At 47.9% G+C, this 19852-nt stretch overlaps 1 protein-coding gene across 7 annotated transcripts in view; it reads left to right on the top strand.

The window, feature by feature from the left end:
- TSC22D1 (TSC22 domain family member 1) overlaps positions 1 to 3677 on the top strand; it is a 119831-nt gene extending 116154 nt beyond the window's left edge. For 6 of the 7 annotated variants that reach the window (XM_027973541.3, XM_027973537.3, XM_027973543.2 and 3 more), the window contains 2 exons: positions 1075 to 1126; positions 2291 to 3677. In XM_027973541.3, the coding sequence (XP_027829342.2) occupies positions 1075 to 1126; positions 2291 to 2548 (310 nt within the window). In that variant the 3' untranslated portion in view covers positions 2549 to 3677. Of the gene's footprint in view, positions 1 to 301; positions 671 to 1074; positions 1127 to 2290 lie in introns of those variants that run through there. The other variant, XM_012184389.4, reaches the window with a different exon arrangement.
- Positions 3678 to 19852: the final 16175 nt, after the last annotated feature.

The following is a 19852-nucleotide window of genomic DNA, read 5'->3' as shown; positions in this document are numbered from 1 at the left end:
GTAAGCACGTGCGGAGCCCTAATCGCATTTTCAGGACCCCTCGGCGTTTTCCGCCTGAGCACTGCTCGGTTTTTCCTTGATCTTGGAGGCCCCTGCGGCCCGCTTCTCAGCCCCTGAGGCTGCGGCCTGTGCCAGCCCACCCGAGGAGCCGGTGGGGAAGCTGGGGGCGGGGTGGGGGGTGGGGAGGGGGCGGGGAAGCGGGAGGAGGGCGGGAAAGGGAGAAGGGGGCGGATCCAGCGGCGCACTGGCCAATCGGCGTTGCTCTTTCCTGCATATATTTTGCACGGAGACTGGGAGCCCTAGACTAGAGCCTAGTGGAGCCCGGCTGCTGACCAGGGAGCGTTCTCCGCCCAGCAGTGGGATCTGCGTCTTCCTGGAATCTCCAAGCCCCAGAAGCCGGGCTTCTTTCAATTAGTGCCGCCGTTTCTGTTTCTCCCTGAGCTAAGTAAAGCTAGAAGATTTTTATCTAGCCCCAACCAGGCGGCTAGTATTCCCTCTTTTTTTTTTTTTTTTTTTCCTGCGAGGGTGTTTTTGGCTGCAATTGCATGAAATCCCAATGGTGTAGACCAGTGGCGATGGATCTAGGAGTTTACCAACTGAGACATTTTTCAATTTCTTTCTTGTCATCGTTGCTCGGGACCGAAAACGCCTCTGTGAGACTTGACAATAGGTAAATGTCGGCTGGGATACTTTTAAAAATTTACTCGTGAGATCCTTGTAATAATGCAGGTGAAAGATAGCCCGGCGAATTCCTTTGTCCATTGCTGAGAGGCTACGGTGACATGGATGTTGCTTTTTGAAATGTTCCGAATAGCCTTGTTTTTGCAGGTCTGGCCAGAGCAGTGTTTAACCACATTATGTAATTTAGCCTTTGTGGCTCACTAAAATAGGGAAATGTCTGGATATTCGTTAGGAAGAGAGTGGCTGGTGTTTTCTGGAGGGTGATATGTTACATAGCATTAAAGAATGTTCAGAAAATGATGTTAGTAACACCACAGAATTAAGGAATTCTTTTTGTCTGGGATAGGAAAAAAATATCTCATTTATTGATTTTTTTTTCCTTCTCTTTTTCAGCTCATCTGGTGCAAGTGTGGTAGCTATTGACAACAAAATCGAGCAAGCTATGGTATGTACTGTTTTAAAAATCGTTTGTACTAAATGTGGGCACAGTACAAAATGCAGGGTGTCTTGGGATGAAAGGAGCGCATCTATAGAAGATGATGACTGCTCTCCATACATTTAGAAATGCCGGCACTGTCTATTCTGCCAGTATGAAGCCACATACCGGGTCTGCTAAGGAGAGAGAAAGGGACCCTGCGGGTATTTGATGTTCTTTCCAGGACCGATTTCAAACAACCATCGATTTTGGCGGAGGTGCCTGCCCCTTTTTTGCTGGGGAATTGCTGGGAAAGCGCTGGCCCAGCGTGTCCTTTGGTCTCGGGCACATCGCTAGTGATGTGGCTTTCCTAGGGATCCTAAGGTTTACCGCGGAGCCGGGAGCGGGGAGGGCCCCAGAAGTGGGGGGTCTCGGGAAGGAGCCTCCTCCACAGGGCCAAACGGATCCCCAGTGGTGGAGGCTCCTGCACAATGAAGAAGAGCCGGAGAAAAGTTTCGCCGTCTCAGCCTGCGCCTGGATTTCTCCCATTTTTTATTTCCGCCTTGGCCGTTCTTTGTTATTGGAGCAGCGCCTGTGGCTCTTCTCACGGGATTCTCTGCCCACTGTTGCTAGGCAAACTCCGAACCTTTAATTCGGAGCTATAAATAACTCGAGCGCCCATTGGCTGCGACGGCTGCCCAGGTTTCTGTGATGTCAGCTTAATCACGAAAAGGGGGGGTGGGGGGAGGAAAATGCGGCAACACGCTCTGTAGGAACTGGCTGCAGCCGGTGCTGAGGGAGGCGGTCCAGCGGGCGGAGGGAGGGGCTTGGGGGCGGGGTCGTGGCTCCCGTTGCTCGGGGCTGGACATCCCTGGGCCCGGCTTCTTTCTGCACCGAGCTGGAGCCCGGCTGCGTTTTGCCATCTCGAATAGGAAACCTGAGCGTAGGCACTCCTGGCCAACAGCTGCAAGGAAAGCAAAACCTTGATCACTTATACGTTAAACTGAAGTATTGTACAGTTAGGGTGGTATTCCGTCTTTTTCCCCTGGAGCCTGTTAAATGAATCTCTAAAGGCAGGATATGTCAGTGGTTAGGGAGAGACTTGCAAAATGTTTTAACAATTTAGAGTCCGGGAAACAGTCAATAGAACGTTAAACCTTTCTCCCCCACCCCGCTTCCTTCTCTCCCTTTCAGGATCTGGTGAAAAGCCATTTGATGTATGCAGTTAGAGAGGAAGTGGAGGTCCTCAAGGAACAGATCAAGGAACTCATAGAGAAAAATTCCCAGCTGGAGCAGGAGAACAATCTGCTGAAGACACTGGCCAGTCCCGAGCAGCTTGCCCAGTTCCAGGCCCAGCTGCAGACTGGCTCGCCCCCTGCCACCACACAGCCACAGGGGACCACACAGCCCCCGGCCCAGCCAGCATCCCAGGGCTCAGGACCAACTGCGTAGCCATCCCGGCCCCCGAAGAACTGGCTGCTGTGGTCTGAACTGAACAGACCTGAGAAGATGTACTAGGGGAGGGGTCCGCCCCCACCGTCACCCATTTCATTGCTCGCTGCAAAAGAGACGTGAGACTGACATATGCCATTTTCTCTTTTTTCCAGTATTAAACACTCATATGCTTTCGGCTTGAAGAAATTGCTTAGTTGGGTGAGTTAAAGGTTAATCAGAGAATTAGCATGGATATACTGGGACCTCATGCAGCTTGGCAGAACCGTGAGAAGTGGTTTCATTCATTCTGAGGAGCTGTTGTGCCTTTCCACTCCCCGCCCCTGCTCCCCACTCCCCCCCACCTCCAAGAGTTCTTCCTGCTTGCACAGTAGTGTACTCCATGGGGTTCCAAAGCAGAGGAGCTTGCCGCTGGACTTTCCTCTCCTCCCCCGAGAGGAACTGGAAAGGGGGGTGAAGGTCAAGAGTGAAGCTTAGTCTCACCTAAGATGAGGGGAAAACATAGTTCATTGTACAAACGACGACTGTCACCAGACTCCATTAAAAAAAAAAATCGTACTGTGCCTCTTTCCGAAACAGTGACACAAAACTATTAGCGTGACTAAATGGTGACAGGTAGCTGGGACCTAAGCTCTCTTACCATGAAGGTTGTTTTGCTTATTGTATATTTGTGTATGTAGTGTAACTATTTTGTACAATAGAGGACTGTAACTACTATTTAGGTTGTACAGATTGCAATTTAGATGTTTCATTGGCTGTCTGAAGAGGTGTGGATTGTCTTTTATATAGCGATCTCCGTGAAAAACCCATGAAGCAAAACACACCTCCCTAAAGAGATTTTAAGAATTTGGCACAGTTAGTCACTTTGTGTAATCTGCAATCTTCTAGCTGCTGAGTATCTTGAAGTCGCTCCCTGTTCACTGAAATCCTTGATTGAACTGGTTGAATACTTTGAAAAATGCAGAGTTCTAGCTAATGGATTTCCCAGTAGGGGTTTCTGCATATTACCTGTATAGTAGTTACCTGCATATGTTTCTGTGCATGTTCTCTACACAGTTGTAAGGTGTCACTGTATTTAACTGTTGCACTTGTCAACTTTCAATAAAGCATACAAAATGTTGATAAACAAGTGTTTCTACGTTACAGTGTTAATGTAATGGTAGTCATTTCCACAACTCTTTCCAGGCCAAGTTAAAACAATTTGGTGAAATTCTGAAGGGGGGTGAAAGGGTTGGGCAAAGTAGTGATGCTCATGGTTTGACTGGAGAAACATAAGGAATCTGACATTGAGTTCTTTCAGGGAGTAAGGGAAGAGACAAGGAGGCAAGAGCTTGGTCCTTGAGACTGGTTGTGTGACCTGGACAAGCCGCGTTCCCCATTCACAGCTGATGCGAGGGAGCTGAGAGAAATCTCTTGAATGCCTCTGTGGCTTTAAAACTCTGGGAGTCCGTGGAAGTCTTAATCTTCTAGTGTTTACCGGCTGAGGGGAATGAACCTTACTCCATGTATAATCCCAACAAGCAGCTCTAGGATCAGAAGTTGGGGCTTAGAGAGAGAATCTGATTTCCGCTTCAAGAACTCTGAGAATGGATGCCTTTCCTAGTGTGGATTGAGTTCCCAGCTCCTAGGGATGCCCAAACAAAAGATAGGATAATTCCAGTGGCTTCCTTTATACTGAGTTTGAGGAAGGACCAGATGAACAAGGGAGTCCCCTCCCACTTGTTTCCTTAAGACTAAAAGAAGTCAAAGTTCTAAACATGGAATCCTAAAGCAAGTTGGCACCTGAGAAGTGAGCCTGCAGGGTCCCATTCTGTTGCAGGAGCCACGCCACTGAGCAGAGATGAACAGGGTGAGTTTTCAGCCCTGCAGTCTGCCCCAACACCTCAGTAACTACTCCTCCACTAGAGAGAAGCAGCAATCCTCAGCTCCAAGGTTTTCTCAGGCCCTTGCAGGACAGGACTCAACTTTGCTGAATCCTTCTCTAATGTAGAACTGATGGGAGGTTGATGGGCGGATGGAGGGAACATCAGAGTTCCCGGAAAGGACTGGACTGCGTGCATGTGTGATGGGGCTCTAAGAGACCCGCTGGGCCACCTAGCTTCTATTGAAGCACTGAACTGCCAACTGCCGTGGGAGGGGTTAGTGGCCATGAGGATGGTTTGGGGAAACTTGGAGAGGGCTTAAAACAATCCTTGTCATACTCACGTGAAGGTTATATATTAATAACTGACAAAGGGATATTCGTAATAATCCCATTTCCTTTAAAAAGAAAGCTACGCTGATTCTAAATCCTTAACCATTTCATCTTTTATATTTTTAATGAAGCTCTTCAATAGCAAAGGTCGTAATTGTGGGAAATTTGAAAAAATTCATATCAATGTATCATTAAGGCAGAACTTTCTACATTATTTAATGGAATTGGGGGCCTTTTTTATTAAAAATGCAAGACTCCCATGCTGTTTGGGAGCTGAATATTGTACATGAAATAAGAATGAATTATTAAAATCAAAAGATGTGTTTTCATGCATGTTCATTTTAGTTATTACTAAACATGTTTTAAGTAATTTTAAAGGGCATTTTTACTGTCTGCTTACAGACCTGATTACGCCTTTCTTGGCTTGTGGGTTGTTATTTAATTGATTATATCATACTTAGTTTCTCTGGAGCGGGAGAGACTTTTTAGGGGGACGGAATGTTGTCCAGCCTTGGGTGTGCCTGACATCATCAATTGTAGCAGGAGAAACCACCATTCGGGAAGGAGTCTTATGTGATTTTAATGAATGTCTGCTTTCTGTTTCAAATTCACAATGCTTATAACTCATTAATTCTGTTCCTCTTTTTTTGCATAGTTTAAAAACAAAAATTTATTTTTCGTTATGTGATAAATACATAATGCTGGGATCAATTTTAAATTGATACAAGATACGTATAGATATTCATTATAACTGAAATGGGTAAAGAATTTGCCTGCAATGCAGGAGACCTGGGTTTGATCCCTGGTTTGGGAAGATCCCCTGGAGAAGGGAATGACTACCCAAACCAGTGTTTTTGCTTGGAGAATTCTGTGGACAGAAGAGCCCAGCCAGCTGCAGTCTTTGGGACTGCAAAGAGTCAGACACGACTGAGCGACTAACACACAAAACAGATTAGAAATGAAAACTTAATTTCCACAAACACTGCTCTGCCCTTACTTTTTGTAAAATGAGTAGCTGAAGCTACCAGGGGCCTGGCAGCCTTTAGCCATCAACTTCACAACCATTCCAACAGCAATCATGGCCCAAAAATTAGAAATGGAGGCAGAGAAAAATGAAGTTTCCTCCCTCTTAAATAAGAGCGCCTGCCACAGAGCAGAGATGAAGAGCTCCACCTTCCAGGCCTGGCACTGCAGAAACTAGCTCTTCAACCTTTTGAATGGGACCTTCTACCCACTTTCTCATCAGTAAAATATGGAGCTGGATCAGATTACGAAGATGCTGTCCTGCCGCAAGATGCTACAGTCCTCCGCTTTTTCCAGTGACTTTATTTCACTGGAACTTTTGGGAGGAGAGTGTGCTGTTTTATTTATTTGTTTAACTTCATGGGCTAAATTAATGTGTTGTTAATCCTAACTTTGCCGTTTATTAGCAAGGTGGCGTTGGGCAGGTTCCTTTACATACTGGTCTGTTTCCTCATGCTAAAATGAGGACATGCTATCTCCATAGGTTTTATTTCTTTTGTAAGGGAACGCTGTAAACACAGATTGATTCAAAGCAAATGGGTCAAGAAATGTTAGCCTCTGTCTTATTTTTGAGTCATTCATCCCCTTATTTATTTGTATATTTAATTTTGTATTTTTTTGCAGGAATAGAGGTGTGGCAGTTTTATTTTCTGAGCTTCCCTCATAGCTCAGTTGGTAAAAAATATGCCTGCAAGGCAGGAGACCCCGGTTTGATTCCTGGGTTGGGAAGATCTGCTGGAGAAGGGAAAGGCTACCTAATCCAGTATTCTGGCCTGGAGAATTCCATGGACTGTATAATCCATGGGGTCACAAAGAGTCAGACATGACTGAGTGACTTTCATTTTATTTTCTATTAGCTTTTATTTAGCATTGGGATAACAGTGGTGGCTGTTAAAATTTTATTACAAAAATGCACTAAAAAATGCCTTTTCTGGAATGGGGACAGGAATATACCATCCTTCTATATCTAAGAAATTATACTTAAGGCAGCTATTCGATTAGAAAGAATTTATTGGGAATTGTTTGAAAGTCATTGGTAGAAGTAAATACACAATTACAGGGGGAATGTATGTCTTACATGATTGATTTCCTTATGGAAAGGAGTTCTAGGTAAAACAGTGCTATGGATGGCCGGCAGGCCAGAGTCACTGGGGTCGGTAATGAAGCTTTATCAACAGCTGTTTTAAAGGTTTAGTGGCCATTTTAAATTGTGCAAAAATTACTGCACTATTGCAACATAAATCTGTGCTTTAATCCAGGTATTTTGGACCCAGATGTCTGTAGCATGTGACAGAGAAGTCCCTTGAGTGAAGTGAGGCCAGACAGTGGGAAGTGGTGATGACTGTGGCCTCGAGAATACACTCCATCCACACACGCCTGGAGCCTGTGCTGCTCAACTCAGTGCAATCGTTGCTGTGTGCGAACTCAAGCTTTGTGTTGCCAGATCTTCACGTTTTTCAAGATCCAGAAATCCAGTCTGTCTGAAAATTCCTGATTTTAGACACCGTGCAGACCAAACAGAAGCACGGCTGCTCTGCTGATCTGGCCCACGGGCTGCGAGTGTCCGCTCCCTGCTTTCTAGATCTGCAAGAACCAGACTCCTACCCTAAATGGCAGCTCATCCCTTCAGCACAAAACAATGCAGAAAACTTCTCTTTTGAGTAGAGAAAATGGGCACAGGCTGTCTGGGGAGCTATGGGTGAATTTCTTCAAAGACCCTTTCCCGAGTACCCTCCTGGCTTTTTTTTTTTTTTTTTTCCAATGTGGACCATTTTTGAAAGTCTTTATTGAATTTGTTAATATTGCTTCTATTTTATGTTTTGGTGTTTTGGCCATGAAACATATGGGGTCTTAGCTCCACATGGGATCAAACTCTCACCAGGGATCAAACTCTCACCCCTTGCATTAAGGGATGAAGTCTCAACCGCTATACTACCAGGGAAGTCCCCTGTGACTTGTTCTTTATACTGGAAAGGAGTACAGAGTCTCAGCCCTAAAGGGCAGCCCAAATCCACCTGTTAGAGATATGAGGTACTTTGTTTTCTGAAGAAATTTGCCTTATGTGACAAAATACCTGAATCACTCTTCTCTTTTCATATGAATCCTTCGGCAAAAATACTTCTGGGAGTTCTTTTAGGAACTTGTTAAATTGGTAGCGATTCCTCAGGGGAGTATGACCCCTCCACTACAGTTTACAACTGACTCATTTAAGGACAAAGATGTTAGTGGATGTGTGTACTACAGCGTTATATCACACATGCTTCACAGTTTCCAGGAATAACTTGTATTTCAGTAAAACAATCTGCCCTATTGTGTCAGGTATACTCAAGCATGTCTGGGTAGTGGTCTGCAGTCAATGCAGGCTGCTGCTGCTGCTAAGTCACTTCGGTCGTGTCCAACTCCGTGCGACCCCATAGATGGCAGCCCAGCAGGCTCCCCCGTCCCTGGGATTCTCCAGGCAAGAACACTAGAGTGGGTTGCCATTTCCTTCTCCAATGCATGAAAGTGAAAAGTGAAAAATGAAAGTGAAGTCGCTCAGTCGTGTCCGACTCTTAGCGACCCCATGGACTGCAGCCTACCAGGCTCCTCCATCCATGGGATTTGCCAGGCAAGAGCACTGGAGTGGGTGCCATTGCCTTCTCCGCAATGCAAACTAGGGGACCAAGAAAACAGAAGTCTGTGTTTCTCTCCTTAAGGGGAGAGAGAGATGGAGACAGACTGACCCACTGTCCTGGTTTGCTGGGGAATTGAGAGTGATTCCTGGAAGTGGGACTTTCAGTGCTACGACCAGGAAAGTCCCAGGCAAGCTGGTAGAAGCTGGGCTCCCTAGAAACCATTTCCTCCCTACTTGGACACACAGCTGAATCATCCCTCCCAGCCCTTTGAAATTCGGTGCCACCTGGAACTCAGTCTTAGCCAATGGATTGAGAGCTGAAGTGATGAACACTCAGCCATAAGAAAACCAATCTGAGGACTTCCCTGGTGGTCCAGTGGTTAAGATTTGGCCCTTCCCCAGCAAGGAGTACAGGTCCGATTCCAGGTCTGGGCATTAAGATCCTGCGTGATGTGTCATAAAAAAAAAAAAAAAATCACAATCTGCCATGCTTGTTCCACTGACCCAGTGGGGAAGATCTGGGGCCCTTGGGTGAGACAGAGCCTCTGTCAGCCTGGGTGTGTGAATGACTGAGTGTCCTCCCCCACTAACCTGGAACCAGCCTGGAGTGTGTCAGCCTTCAGACATCTGAGAATCTGCTTGTCTCAGGGGCTGACCCGAGGCTAACACAGAAATGACGCTGAACTCGGGTGCTGCCGTCAGAACAGAAATGTTGACGGTGGCATCGATGGCAGCCAGTGATAAAACCGTTGGAGGCATGAGAGGTGGAGACCCATCCTGGAAGTGGTAACGCATTTTGTAAAGCTGGTGCCCGTAGCCACCCAGGTGCCCAGGGAGCCTGTATTTCTGGAGTCAGAAAGTTAGTAACCTGTTACTATGTTTGATGAAGGCTTTCAAGAAAAAGGTGGGCTCAGGAAAGAATGAGTCCAGTTTTTCAAGAAAAAGGAAAGGGAAGAAAAGGTACAAAAATTGGGAAAGTCAAAGTCAAAGGGTTCAGTCGCTCAGTCGTGTCCAAGTCTCTGCAACCCCATGGACTGTAGCCGCCCCCCCCCCCCGCCCCAGGCTCCTCTGTCCGTGGAATTCTCCAGGCAAGAATCCTGGAATGGGTTGCCATTTCCTTCTCCAGAGGATCTTCTCGACCCAGGGATCGAACCCGGGTCTCTTGCATCTCCTGTATTGGCAGGTGGATTCTTTACCACTAGCACCACTTGGAAAACTAGAGGATCCCTAACTAGTACAGATCTTTCCTCTGTTTCCTTGTCAACAGTTTGGAATTCTGTTTACTTTTCTTTTCCTCATAGGAATAATTACTGTAGTATACTTTACTGCAAGGAGATCCAACCAGTCCATTCTAAAGGAGATCAGCCCTGGGTGTTCTTTGGAAGGAATGATGCTAAAGCTGAAACTCCAGTACTTTGGCCACCTCATGCAAAGAGTTGACTCATTGGAAAAGACTCTGATGCTGGGAGGGATTGGGGGCAGGAGGAGAAGGGGACGACAGAGGATGAGATGGCTGGATGGCATCACCAACTCGATGGATGTGAGTCTGAGTGAACTGTGGGAGTTGGTGATGGACAGGGAGTCCTGGCGTGCTGTGATTCATGGGGTTGCAAAGAGTCGGACGTGACTGAGCGACTGAACTGAACTGAACTGACTTTGAATTTTGGAAGAAATAATTATTGCTGTATACTTTGAATTCTTAAAATTCCATAGGAGTGATAAATCTGTCTCACAATAAAAGATGGAAGGGAAGGAGGGAGGGAAAGAAAGAAAGAGAAAGGAAGGAAAAAGGAAGAAAGAACCACCTCCCACGGTTTCAAATTGAGTTTATTAGCATGTAAAAATTTTACTTGGACTGTAGATGAAGGACACGATGTTAAACTGGTCCACGTGGTTGAGTCCACTCTGTTAGTGACCAACTATAATCTACGTGGAGGTGGTGCTCAACTCCATCTGGGGAGGACCTCGAGGGCTCCCTGGGAATGTGATACTTGAGCTGTGCCTTCTATTAATGGGACAAGTTGCCAAGAGGGAGCGGGCAGCAGTGTTGGAGGCATCTTGTGAGCATGTTGAGAGGAGTGGCAACTTGAGGCTGATTTCCTCTAACTGAAGTGCAGGCTGGTGGGGTGTGAGGCAGGAGAGGGTGGGCTCTAGCCTCTAGGTCTCCTCTAGCCTTTGAGTTGTGGGAGAGGCTCCCATAATCACGCTAAGGAATAGCAGCAAGGAACACACTGTAAGGTACCTTTTAGAAAAAAATCGAGGTGAGATGGCCTATACACAGAGAAATCTGTTATTCAACCGCTGAAATAGATCAGGTGCAGGAGAGAAGTCTAAGGAACACACCAGTGGTGGGGGAAGAGTGTAGGAGCCTTGAGGTCAGGGAATTGGATGGGTGAGTGATCGCACCACCCCCTGGATGGGAATAAGAAGGCAGAACCAGTCTGGGAACCTTACAGAGTTCAGTTTTGAATGTGTAGAGTGGGGAACTCGTAGGGAATCCAGGTGGAGATTTCCTCTAGCCAGCCTCGCCTATGGCCTGGGGGCTAGCTGGTGGAGATGCTTGTGTTCATCATGCCCACGTTTTTCTCTTCTTTCAGGGCACAGCCAGACTACCTTCCCACCTCCCTGCTGTATCATGCGCCTTGTCTTGCCCATGGACGGCAAGCAGAAGGGATGTGTGACACCTGTAGGTGTGGCCCCAGGGGATCTTCCACGCTCTCTGAGTGTGCAGCCTCAAGAGGAGGGGGAGGGTGGTGAGGGCGTGGGGAGGACTGCAAACTGTGCTGAGCCTCAGACATCGTAGAGGGGTGGGGGAGTCGTTACAGCCTTTAGCCCGCCTTGTCCATTGCAGCTGAAGAGAGCAAGAGTCGTTTTGTGACCGAGTCCAAGCCTGTACTGCTGCCCACAGATCAATGAATCGAGAGATGAACTGTTAGGGCGAGGAAAGGCGGCTTTATTCAGAAAGCCAGCAAATGGAGAAGGTGGTGAGCTACTGTCCGAGGAACCATGCTACCTGAGTTAGAAGTCAGGCTTCTTTTATACTAAAAGGGGAGGGGTTGTGGCTGGTTATTGCAAACTTCTTGGTACCTGAATCCTTTGTTCTTACAGTTGTCCATATAGGTCTGGTGACTGTGTTCCTATAAACCTCCAACAAGACAAATGGTATTCTCTGTTCTGCCACTTCTTATCTCTGTATGAATGGAAAAATGTCATACCTTTAAAGGTCAGAGCCTTGACAGTGGGCTGTCATGTGTATTTCAGGCTATCGGCAACATCTTTTGGACAAAAGGTCCAGCCTGACTAAGCACAGGCAACGGAGCACAAAGGTTAGAGCTAAAGAACAGATCCAGTATGGAGTCAGGTTTGTTCTGGACCACAACGCAGGGGGAGGAATCAGGTCTCAGAGAAAGGGCAGGAAAGAGTGAAGGTGGAGGCAAATACAGATGGATCCGCAGGTGCTGAGAAGCTGAAAGTCCCTCCTACTAGCCAAATTTGTCCCCTGTGGATTAGGAAGAGGGTGTCTGAACAGAAAGTACAAACGGCAGATGCTGGGAGTTTGAGAAAAACACGGGAGGTAGAATCACACAGCCTTGTGGAAGGAAATTGTTGATGTTGAGGACTTTGGGTTCCAACAGGAAATCTAGACCTTGCAGGCTCCTGAAGAAGCCTCTGCCCCCAGATCAGGTGGCCTGGGGCCCAGGCTCTGGGGCTGGTGGTCTGGGGCTGTCCAGAAGATGGACTTGAACGAGACAGGAGGTCCTGGGGGCAGTGACTTAGAGTCCACGTGGGAGAAAGTGGAGAAGGGATTCAAGCTGTGGTTTAAGGAAAAGGTGGAAGGGGGGGTGGGTGAAAGTGTTTGTCACTCAGTCGTGTCCGACTCTTTGTGACCCTCTGGACTGTAGCCTGCCAGGCTCCTCTTCCGTGGAATTCTCCAGGCCAGAATGCTGAAGTGGGTTGCCATTCTCTTCTCCAAGGGATCTTCACGACCCAGGGATCAAACCTGGGTTGCCCACATTGCAGACAGCTTCTGTACCATCTGAGCCACCAGGGAAGCCCTTCTGGGGCAGGTGTACAGGATTTGAGGGCTTGAAAGCTATAGAGTTGAGAGGACAACGTGACCAACTGGATACCAGAGTTCCTGGGAGGAATCTCAGGGCAGAGAGCGTGGCCTTGGGAGGTTCTTCTAACCCAGCAGTGCTGACACCTACAGAGTCACACAACAGAATCACCTTACACAGGATCGAGGGGAGGGGGCTTCCTACATAGCCTCTGGCTCTACCCAACCCCTTTCCACTTCCAGAGGGGACACTGAGTCCCAGGGACATGAAGTCACTTCTCTATGATCACAGTTAGTGGACAAAACAACCCTGGACCCACATGTAATTGCAAAGGAAAGGGAAAACTTGGTGAAAGAGGAAGACAGGAGGGGCATTCATTCATTCATTCATCTGTCCACTTTTTCATTCAACAAATGAGTATTGCCTGTTAGATGCTGGGGCCACAGATATGAACACAACCTGGTATCTGCCTCTAAGGAGCTTCTAGCCAGGGAGGGGCCGCCAATGGCTTTTGGAATCAAGCACACAGAATACAGAGGGACAGAAGGAGGAGTCATGTGTGCCTGGGTTGTTGAAGTGGGTGGTTGATGAGTATCACGAAAAGCTTCCAGAAGGAACAAATGGACTGAGTCTTACAGGATGAGGTGGACTAGTGGAAAGGATGTGTCAGACGCCCGGCCAGAAAGCAAGCTGTGTTCTACGGCTGCCCTAGGGCTGGAAAAGCCAGCGCTCCTTGGAAATCATGTTTTGATTGACGGGGGAATTGGGAGGAAAGGTCAGAGAGCAACGTTCTCAGGGTAGCACATGTTACAGCCTTGCCCCTCGGAGGCCTGGTTAGCGCACACTGGCCAGTGGAGCGGGGAGTAAGTTGCCTCCATCCCTCAGCTAAGAACGGGTGCTCGGGAGCAGACCCCTGGGCTCCGGGACCGGCTCCATGGCACCGCCAGGCACCAGACACAACGGGCTGAGGGCCAGGATCCTGGAGGCGAGGTGGACTCATAAATAAAGCCAATAAAAGGTGACAGCGCTAAAATCCAGGAGAGAGCGTTGGGGGAGGAGCGACTACCTCCAGCTTGAAAGGGGCTGTAGAGCCAGGAATACTGAGGCATGGGCAAGAGTTTGAGAGAGTGGATGGGGAGTCACAGAGTGAGAAAACGAGGCTGTGGTGGGGGACTCCGAATGACTCTGATGGAATCTCTACCTTAGGGAGGAGCTGCCGTGGATTTCAAAGCAATGACTGGCTGGAAGCTGGGTTTTCTGTAAATTATTTATTTATTTTTGGCCGTGCTGGGTGTTCACTGATGCTCGGGCGTTTCTCTAGTGCTGGCGAGTGGGGGCTGCTTTCTAGGTGCGGTGCTTGGGCTTTTCATTGCGGGGGTTTCTCTTGTTTCGGAGCACGGGTGCATGGGTTTCAGTTGTTGCAGCACGTGGGCTGAGTAGCTGCGGCTCCTGGACTCTAGAGTGCTGCTCGGAGTTGCTGCTCCGAGCACAAGCTCCGAGACTCATGGGATCTTCCCAGACCAGGAATCGAACCCATGTCTCCTACACTGGCAAGCAGATTCTTTACCACTGAGCCAGCAGGGAAGGCCTGGAACCCGTGTTTTCTCAGAGCCTTGATTCTTTGTGTCTACCCAGCCCTCATCCTTTCACCTGCTAGGGTCAGGGATACTCTTAACAGGTGCTTTGTTTTTTCCCCCAGTTTGCCTGGTACTTTATGGAAGTTAGATAAATGCCTATTGAATGAAGGAATAAATGGAAAAGACTGTTGAGAAAAGATTTGGAAGGGCTTCATCTTTAGTAATTCTGGGATTATAAAACAGAAGTTTTCGTTTATCCAGAGGACCCAAATCTTAGCTTCATCTCCCAGGCCTCTTAATCCTTTTTTATGCCTTGGATCTGCTTGGTGCCTAGTGATCCCTTCTTAAAGCAAGGTTTTGTTTTTGTTTTTTGTTTATAATTTTACATTCTTTGAAAGGGAATAGATTAATTCTTTCTGGTTTGTTTGTTTTCATGACCACTGCATTTATTTCAAAAAGCATTTCTCGACAAAATGGGAACTCAACATCTCCTAACAGTGTGAATTCAATGAGCATAACTTTAAAAAAGAGAGAGGAGAGAGAGAAGGAAAGGAATGGGGGAAAGAAGGGAAAGGAAAAGTCTGAGGCGTTTGCCAATCTCATCATCCATGGTTGGACTCTCTGGCAGGGAGGTGGCATCATGACCGTCCCCTTGAGGTCCCCTCACCAGAAAGCAGTAATGCTGATGGGTAGACAGGGTCTACGCTGCCTCGGCCACCCACAAGTGAACATGTTACCTGCAAATGGACATGCGGGTTGGGAGTGCTGAGTGTCTCAGGGGCTTAGGGGCCCCTGGGCTCAATGGACCCTTCCTTACTCCTGAGCCCTCACTTTCTCTTCTCACCTCGAAGAGACAGGGACCCAACTGACTCTGGCCAAGGAACACACACTCCTTCTGCAAAACCCTAGGCTTCTGGAAATATGTGAACATCTGTGATGCTTTGTTCTGTCTTTACAAGCGTTTTCTTTCAGAGGTTGATTGCATCTCCCTTGTAACAAATATTTATAGTCCCCTTTATGACTATTATCATACAGCTCATGCCTTTGGTCCACAAACATTTGCCAAGTACTCACGTCAGCAAGAGCAAACCATCCATGCTCCCTCCAGGACTGTGGGGCCTCTGTCACCGTGTGGGTAGATTCCAACCATTCTTCCCAGTTTGGTTAAGGGAGGCCCTTAGAGTGGGGATGAGGAGCGTTGAGGGGAGAGATTCCAGCCCTGGGCTGACGGAGCCTCACTGGGGGCCTGTGGGAGGTGAGAGGGTGTCAGGGTGGATGAGGCTGTGGTGCGTAGGGTTGATGTGAGCACAGTGGCAAGGAGCTCATGTAGGGTTCGTGGGGGGCGGGCCGGGCTGTGGCCCTGCAGGAGTGAACTGGTTTGCATGCAACGCTGTTTGGCAGGCTTTCTGCCATTCATTCCTTCCCCTGATCCATCCATCCACATATATCTAAAGAGATATATCTTCTCTACCTGTATACCTTCTTTAGGTTCCATGCAGCCTTGAGTGCCAGATACAAGCCCCTGCCACCTGAGAGGAAAGACAGAGAAGTCAGTGATTGGAACCTAGAAAAGGACTGAGTGAGCATCAGCCAGAGGGGCTGCCTTGGAGCAAAGGAGGAAGTGACCAGCTTTACCGGAAGGGCAGGGAGGAGAGGAGAGGGGATTCCAAGGAAGCAGGAGCGGAGAAGCATGAAGCAAGACTGCCTGGCCCGGAACCAGGTAGTTCAGCCAGAGCCAGGCTGCTTGCCTCAGAGGTGACCAGCTGATTGGCAGAGAGAATCGAGGTCACGTTCAGGGCCACCAAGGGCTGGGGCCCAACCTGATGTACTCAGACTGGCCTTTAGGAATCCTGAGTGACGTTCATAGGGAGGGCTGGTTATGGGGGCAGGGCTGGGCTGGGATTGATTCTGTGGCACTGAGTCCACCCGGGACCCTGCAGCCACGTGCAGTGGCGGAAACCCTGGGAGGAGGAGGCGGACAGTCCTGTCCTGATCAATGAGACCAGCTGCAGAGCTGGTGAGGGGGCTGCTGGGGCTACCACCTGTGACCTTGGGTGAGTCCTTTTCCTCTCAGGCCTTGCCTTCCTCTTCTGTCCAGTGGATTGGGTAGTGGTACGAATGTGATGATATAACCTATATATTGTGCGTAGAACAATGCCTGCCGCACGCGCATGCGATGCGCACACACACCCAAAGCGTGGTGGTTACTGTGTCCCGGACTGCCTGGGACCCCTCGCATATTAAGAGACGGTTGAAGCCTTATGAATGGGTGAGATGGCTCAGGGAGAGAGTGCTGTGAGGCTGAGGACGGCGTGGCCCTGAGCACGTAAGGATGTTTTCTTACTTCGCCACTGTTTCTGCGTCTCTGAGTCAGGATACTGGTCAGAACAAATCATGGGGCTGTGGTTTAAAATCTTTTAAAAACAAGTTCTCATCGGACCTTCTAAATATATCAAACCATTTAGTTTTATGAGCGAGCCAAATTAAAGCTTTACTCTTTATATTGCAAGAAGAACAAAGTGACACTGTAAATACCTTACAGGGCATTTCTAAGGTACGTGGGAACCGCTGTTGATCCCAGACTTGCTGTTAACCAGCAGCGTGACCTTGGGGAGACATCCACTCTCTCTGAATCTGAGTTACTGTAAAATGAGTCACTCGGATGATAATGGTCGCTCAAGTTTCTTCCAGTCCCAAAAGTCTAGTTCTAAAGGCAGCTAGCTAGTTATTTGTTGTAGTTACTTGATATTGGAGGAGAAAATGGCCACCCCCTCCAGTATTCTTGCCTGGGAAACCCCGTGGACAGAGAAGCCTGGTGGGCTATGTATGGTCCATGGGGTCACAAAAGAGCTGGACACGACTCAGAGACTAAACAACAAGTTACTTGATGTACTTGAAAGTTAAATGGTGGATCTTCTTTAAAAACATCTATATGTGGTGGGAGGGGTTATCCACAGCAGATAGGATGCCAAAGCAGTTGGGGAGAGGACAGTGGTTGGGGGTCTGGGAATCCTGCAGCCCTAGTTGGGAAGGGAAGCAACTCAGGCTGCGGCCCCTGTATGTGCTGGAGGTGGACACCACCCCCCGCAACAGACACTATCTCTGCCTCCGTTGTATTTAAAATCTGTCAGGCAAGTGAGATAGTGAACAAGTCCCAACAATGAATGAAATGATGCTAAGACCACAGGCAAATTCCTCAGTCTCTTCAAGATTCTCCATAAGATGGGGAAACAGCCATTTTACTCAAGGGGTGTTATGAGAGTAACTGCCTCAACACGGGTTTTTCCCTTGATTTTTGATGGGATTTGCAGAGATGCATACAGTATGTGTATGCTGTGCTAAGTCACTTTAGTTGTGCCCGACTCTTTGCGACCCTATGGACTGTAGCCCGTCAGGCTCCTCTGTTCATGGGATTCTCCTCGAGGCAAAAATACTGGAGTGGGTTGCTGTGCCCTCTTCCAGGGGATCTTCCCAACTCAGGGATCGAAGCCATGCCTTTTATGTCTCCTGCACTGGCAGGCAGGTTCTTACCACTAGCATCACCTGGGAAGTCTGTATAGAGTACAACAGAAGCTAACAAATAAAGACATGGGAGTGAAGGGATAATAAGATGAGAGAAAGGTAAATTAATCTCAAATGGCACACGGATGGCCTTCTGTGGTTGCTAGCAGTAGGCGGCAAATTCAGTTCTGAGCTTCTAAAGCTATCAAAGTGAAGTGAAGTGAAGTCATTCGGTTGTGTCCGACTCTTTGCGACCCCACGGACTGCAGCCTACCGGGCTCCCCCATCTGTAGGATTCTCCAGGAAAGAACACTGGAGTGGGTTGCTATTTCCTTCTCAAGGGGATCTTCCCAACCCAGGGATCGAACCCAGGTCTCCCGCATTGCAGGCAGACGCTTTAACCTCTGAGCCACCAGGGAAGCAGAAAATATGATCAGCCTGATCACATCACTTCCGGTTAGAGTTTTTCAGTGGCCTCCTACTGCCTGTAGAAGCCAGGCTCCTCCATCACCTCACATCTTCCTCTGCTCCCAACAGCCACTCACATTCTATGGCAAAGAGCAGCCCTCCTTCTCTCTTTCTTGGGCCAGCCGTGTTCCTGCTCTTATAGTCTTTCTTTCTGGGCTCAGCTCACCGTCTCTTCCTCTAGGAAGCTTTCCCTGACCCCAAGGCTGGTGAGAGTGTTGCTGTCTGCTCCCCTAGAATCCTGCACCTCTTCTCTGTACTTGCTGGTCTGTCTGCTCTTGGTAACCCATCTCCTTCCCCTGGGCTCCCTCCCTCCAGAGTACTGGGTACACAGTGGATGCTTAGTAATTACCAGCAGAATGAATGGATCTGCTCCCAGTCCTGAGATCTGTGTGTCAGGCTCCCCCATGGATCTTCAGAAAGAGGATGTCCTGTGGTGTGGGGGACACCCTGGTGGCATGACTCACAGCCTGGCTGGCTGGACTGAGTACAGTAAGTGGTGAGCTACCAAAAATGGAAAGAGGTTGACGGTGGTGGTTCCAGTAGGAATCTCAGATGATGAGAACTGACGTGGGAGTTTCCTGCAGGGGAAGGAAGGCGAGGGGGAAAGAGTGAGCTGAAGGTTGTTTACAGAAAACCTGCAGAGGCCATTTTAAGGAGCCTGCTTTCTCTGACCACTCCTTGGAAGGTGGATCTGCAGAAATTAGTGAGATTTTTTAAAAATAAACAAAAGATCAACCCCAGAAAAGAGAAAGCAGAGGATGGTACAAACCCATAGCCCCAGGGGACATATTCTAGGACAAAGGTCACAGAGGTGAAAGGCTAGTGACTAATCTGAATTATCCAGGCAATGAGTTCACGTGGTGAAACCTTTCAGACTTGCTGAGCTGTGAGGACGCTGTGATGAACTTCATGGAGCAATCAGAGACTCGCAACCGTTCACACTAACATTTCACAAGTAGACGCTGGTCCAGAGATATTTGGATATTTAATCATTTTATATCTACGTGCCTCATCTTAGGCATATATAGACTTTCCAGGTGGCACAGTGGTAAAGAATCCACCCGCCAATGCAGGAGATGCAAGTTTGATCTTTGGATGGGGAAGAGCCCCTGTAGCAGGAAATGGCAACCCATTCCAGGATTCTTGCCTGGAGGATTCCACGGACAGAGGAGTCTAGTGGGCTGTAGACCATGGGGTTGCAAAGAGTCTGACGTGGCTGAGCAACTGAGCACACGCATATGTTTATGTAGGTGCCTTATTTAAATTATATATACGTATGTGTGTGTATGTATCAATCATTGGGTTCGAAGTTATTTGAAAAGAGTAAGAATATGTCCATTTCGTGCATTTCCCACAATATCTGCCCTAGAATCTTCATACCATACTTGGTTGTTGAATTAAACTGAATTAGAAGTATTAGAAAGGCATGGTTTGCAGATGTAGGGAAGTCGTGCTAAGCTTAATAGTATAGGCTTGTACTTTAGATGGCTTACAAAGGATCACTTATTTGTATAATTGTTCACTCCCTCATAAAAAAAAAAATGACCCAGAGCCTCCGTTAAAAAAAAAAAAACAATTTTAAGAAAAACAACTCAGGGATTTTACACAATAATATATTCCATGCGAGTCATCACTATGAAATGACTTCCAAGGAAATTGAAGGACCCGTGGGCTGCACTCATTAAGTGTGTATGGTCCTCCCCTCCACTGGTCAAACCACAGCTGGCATAATTCTGTTCGGGGCCCCATGTCTTCTATAGAAGATGGATAAACCCAGAATAGATTCGGGAAATGATGGCCCGGAGAGAAAAGATGCTCCAAGTTGTGAAATGTAAGAAACAACCAAACGATGATTCCATTTATGCTTTC

This window comes from Ovis aries, chromosome 10 (assembly GCF_016772045.2).
Source record: "Ovis aries strain OAR_USU_Benz2616 breed Rambouillet chromosome 10, ARS-UI_Ramb_v3.0, whole genome shotgun sequence".
NCBI classification, from domain to species: Eukaryota; Metazoa; Chordata; class Mammalia; order Artiodactyla; family Bovidae; genus Ovis; species Ovis aries.
The sequence above is the reverse complement of the archived record's forward strand: the minus strand, read 5'-3'. Positions and strand labels throughout refer to the sequence as shown.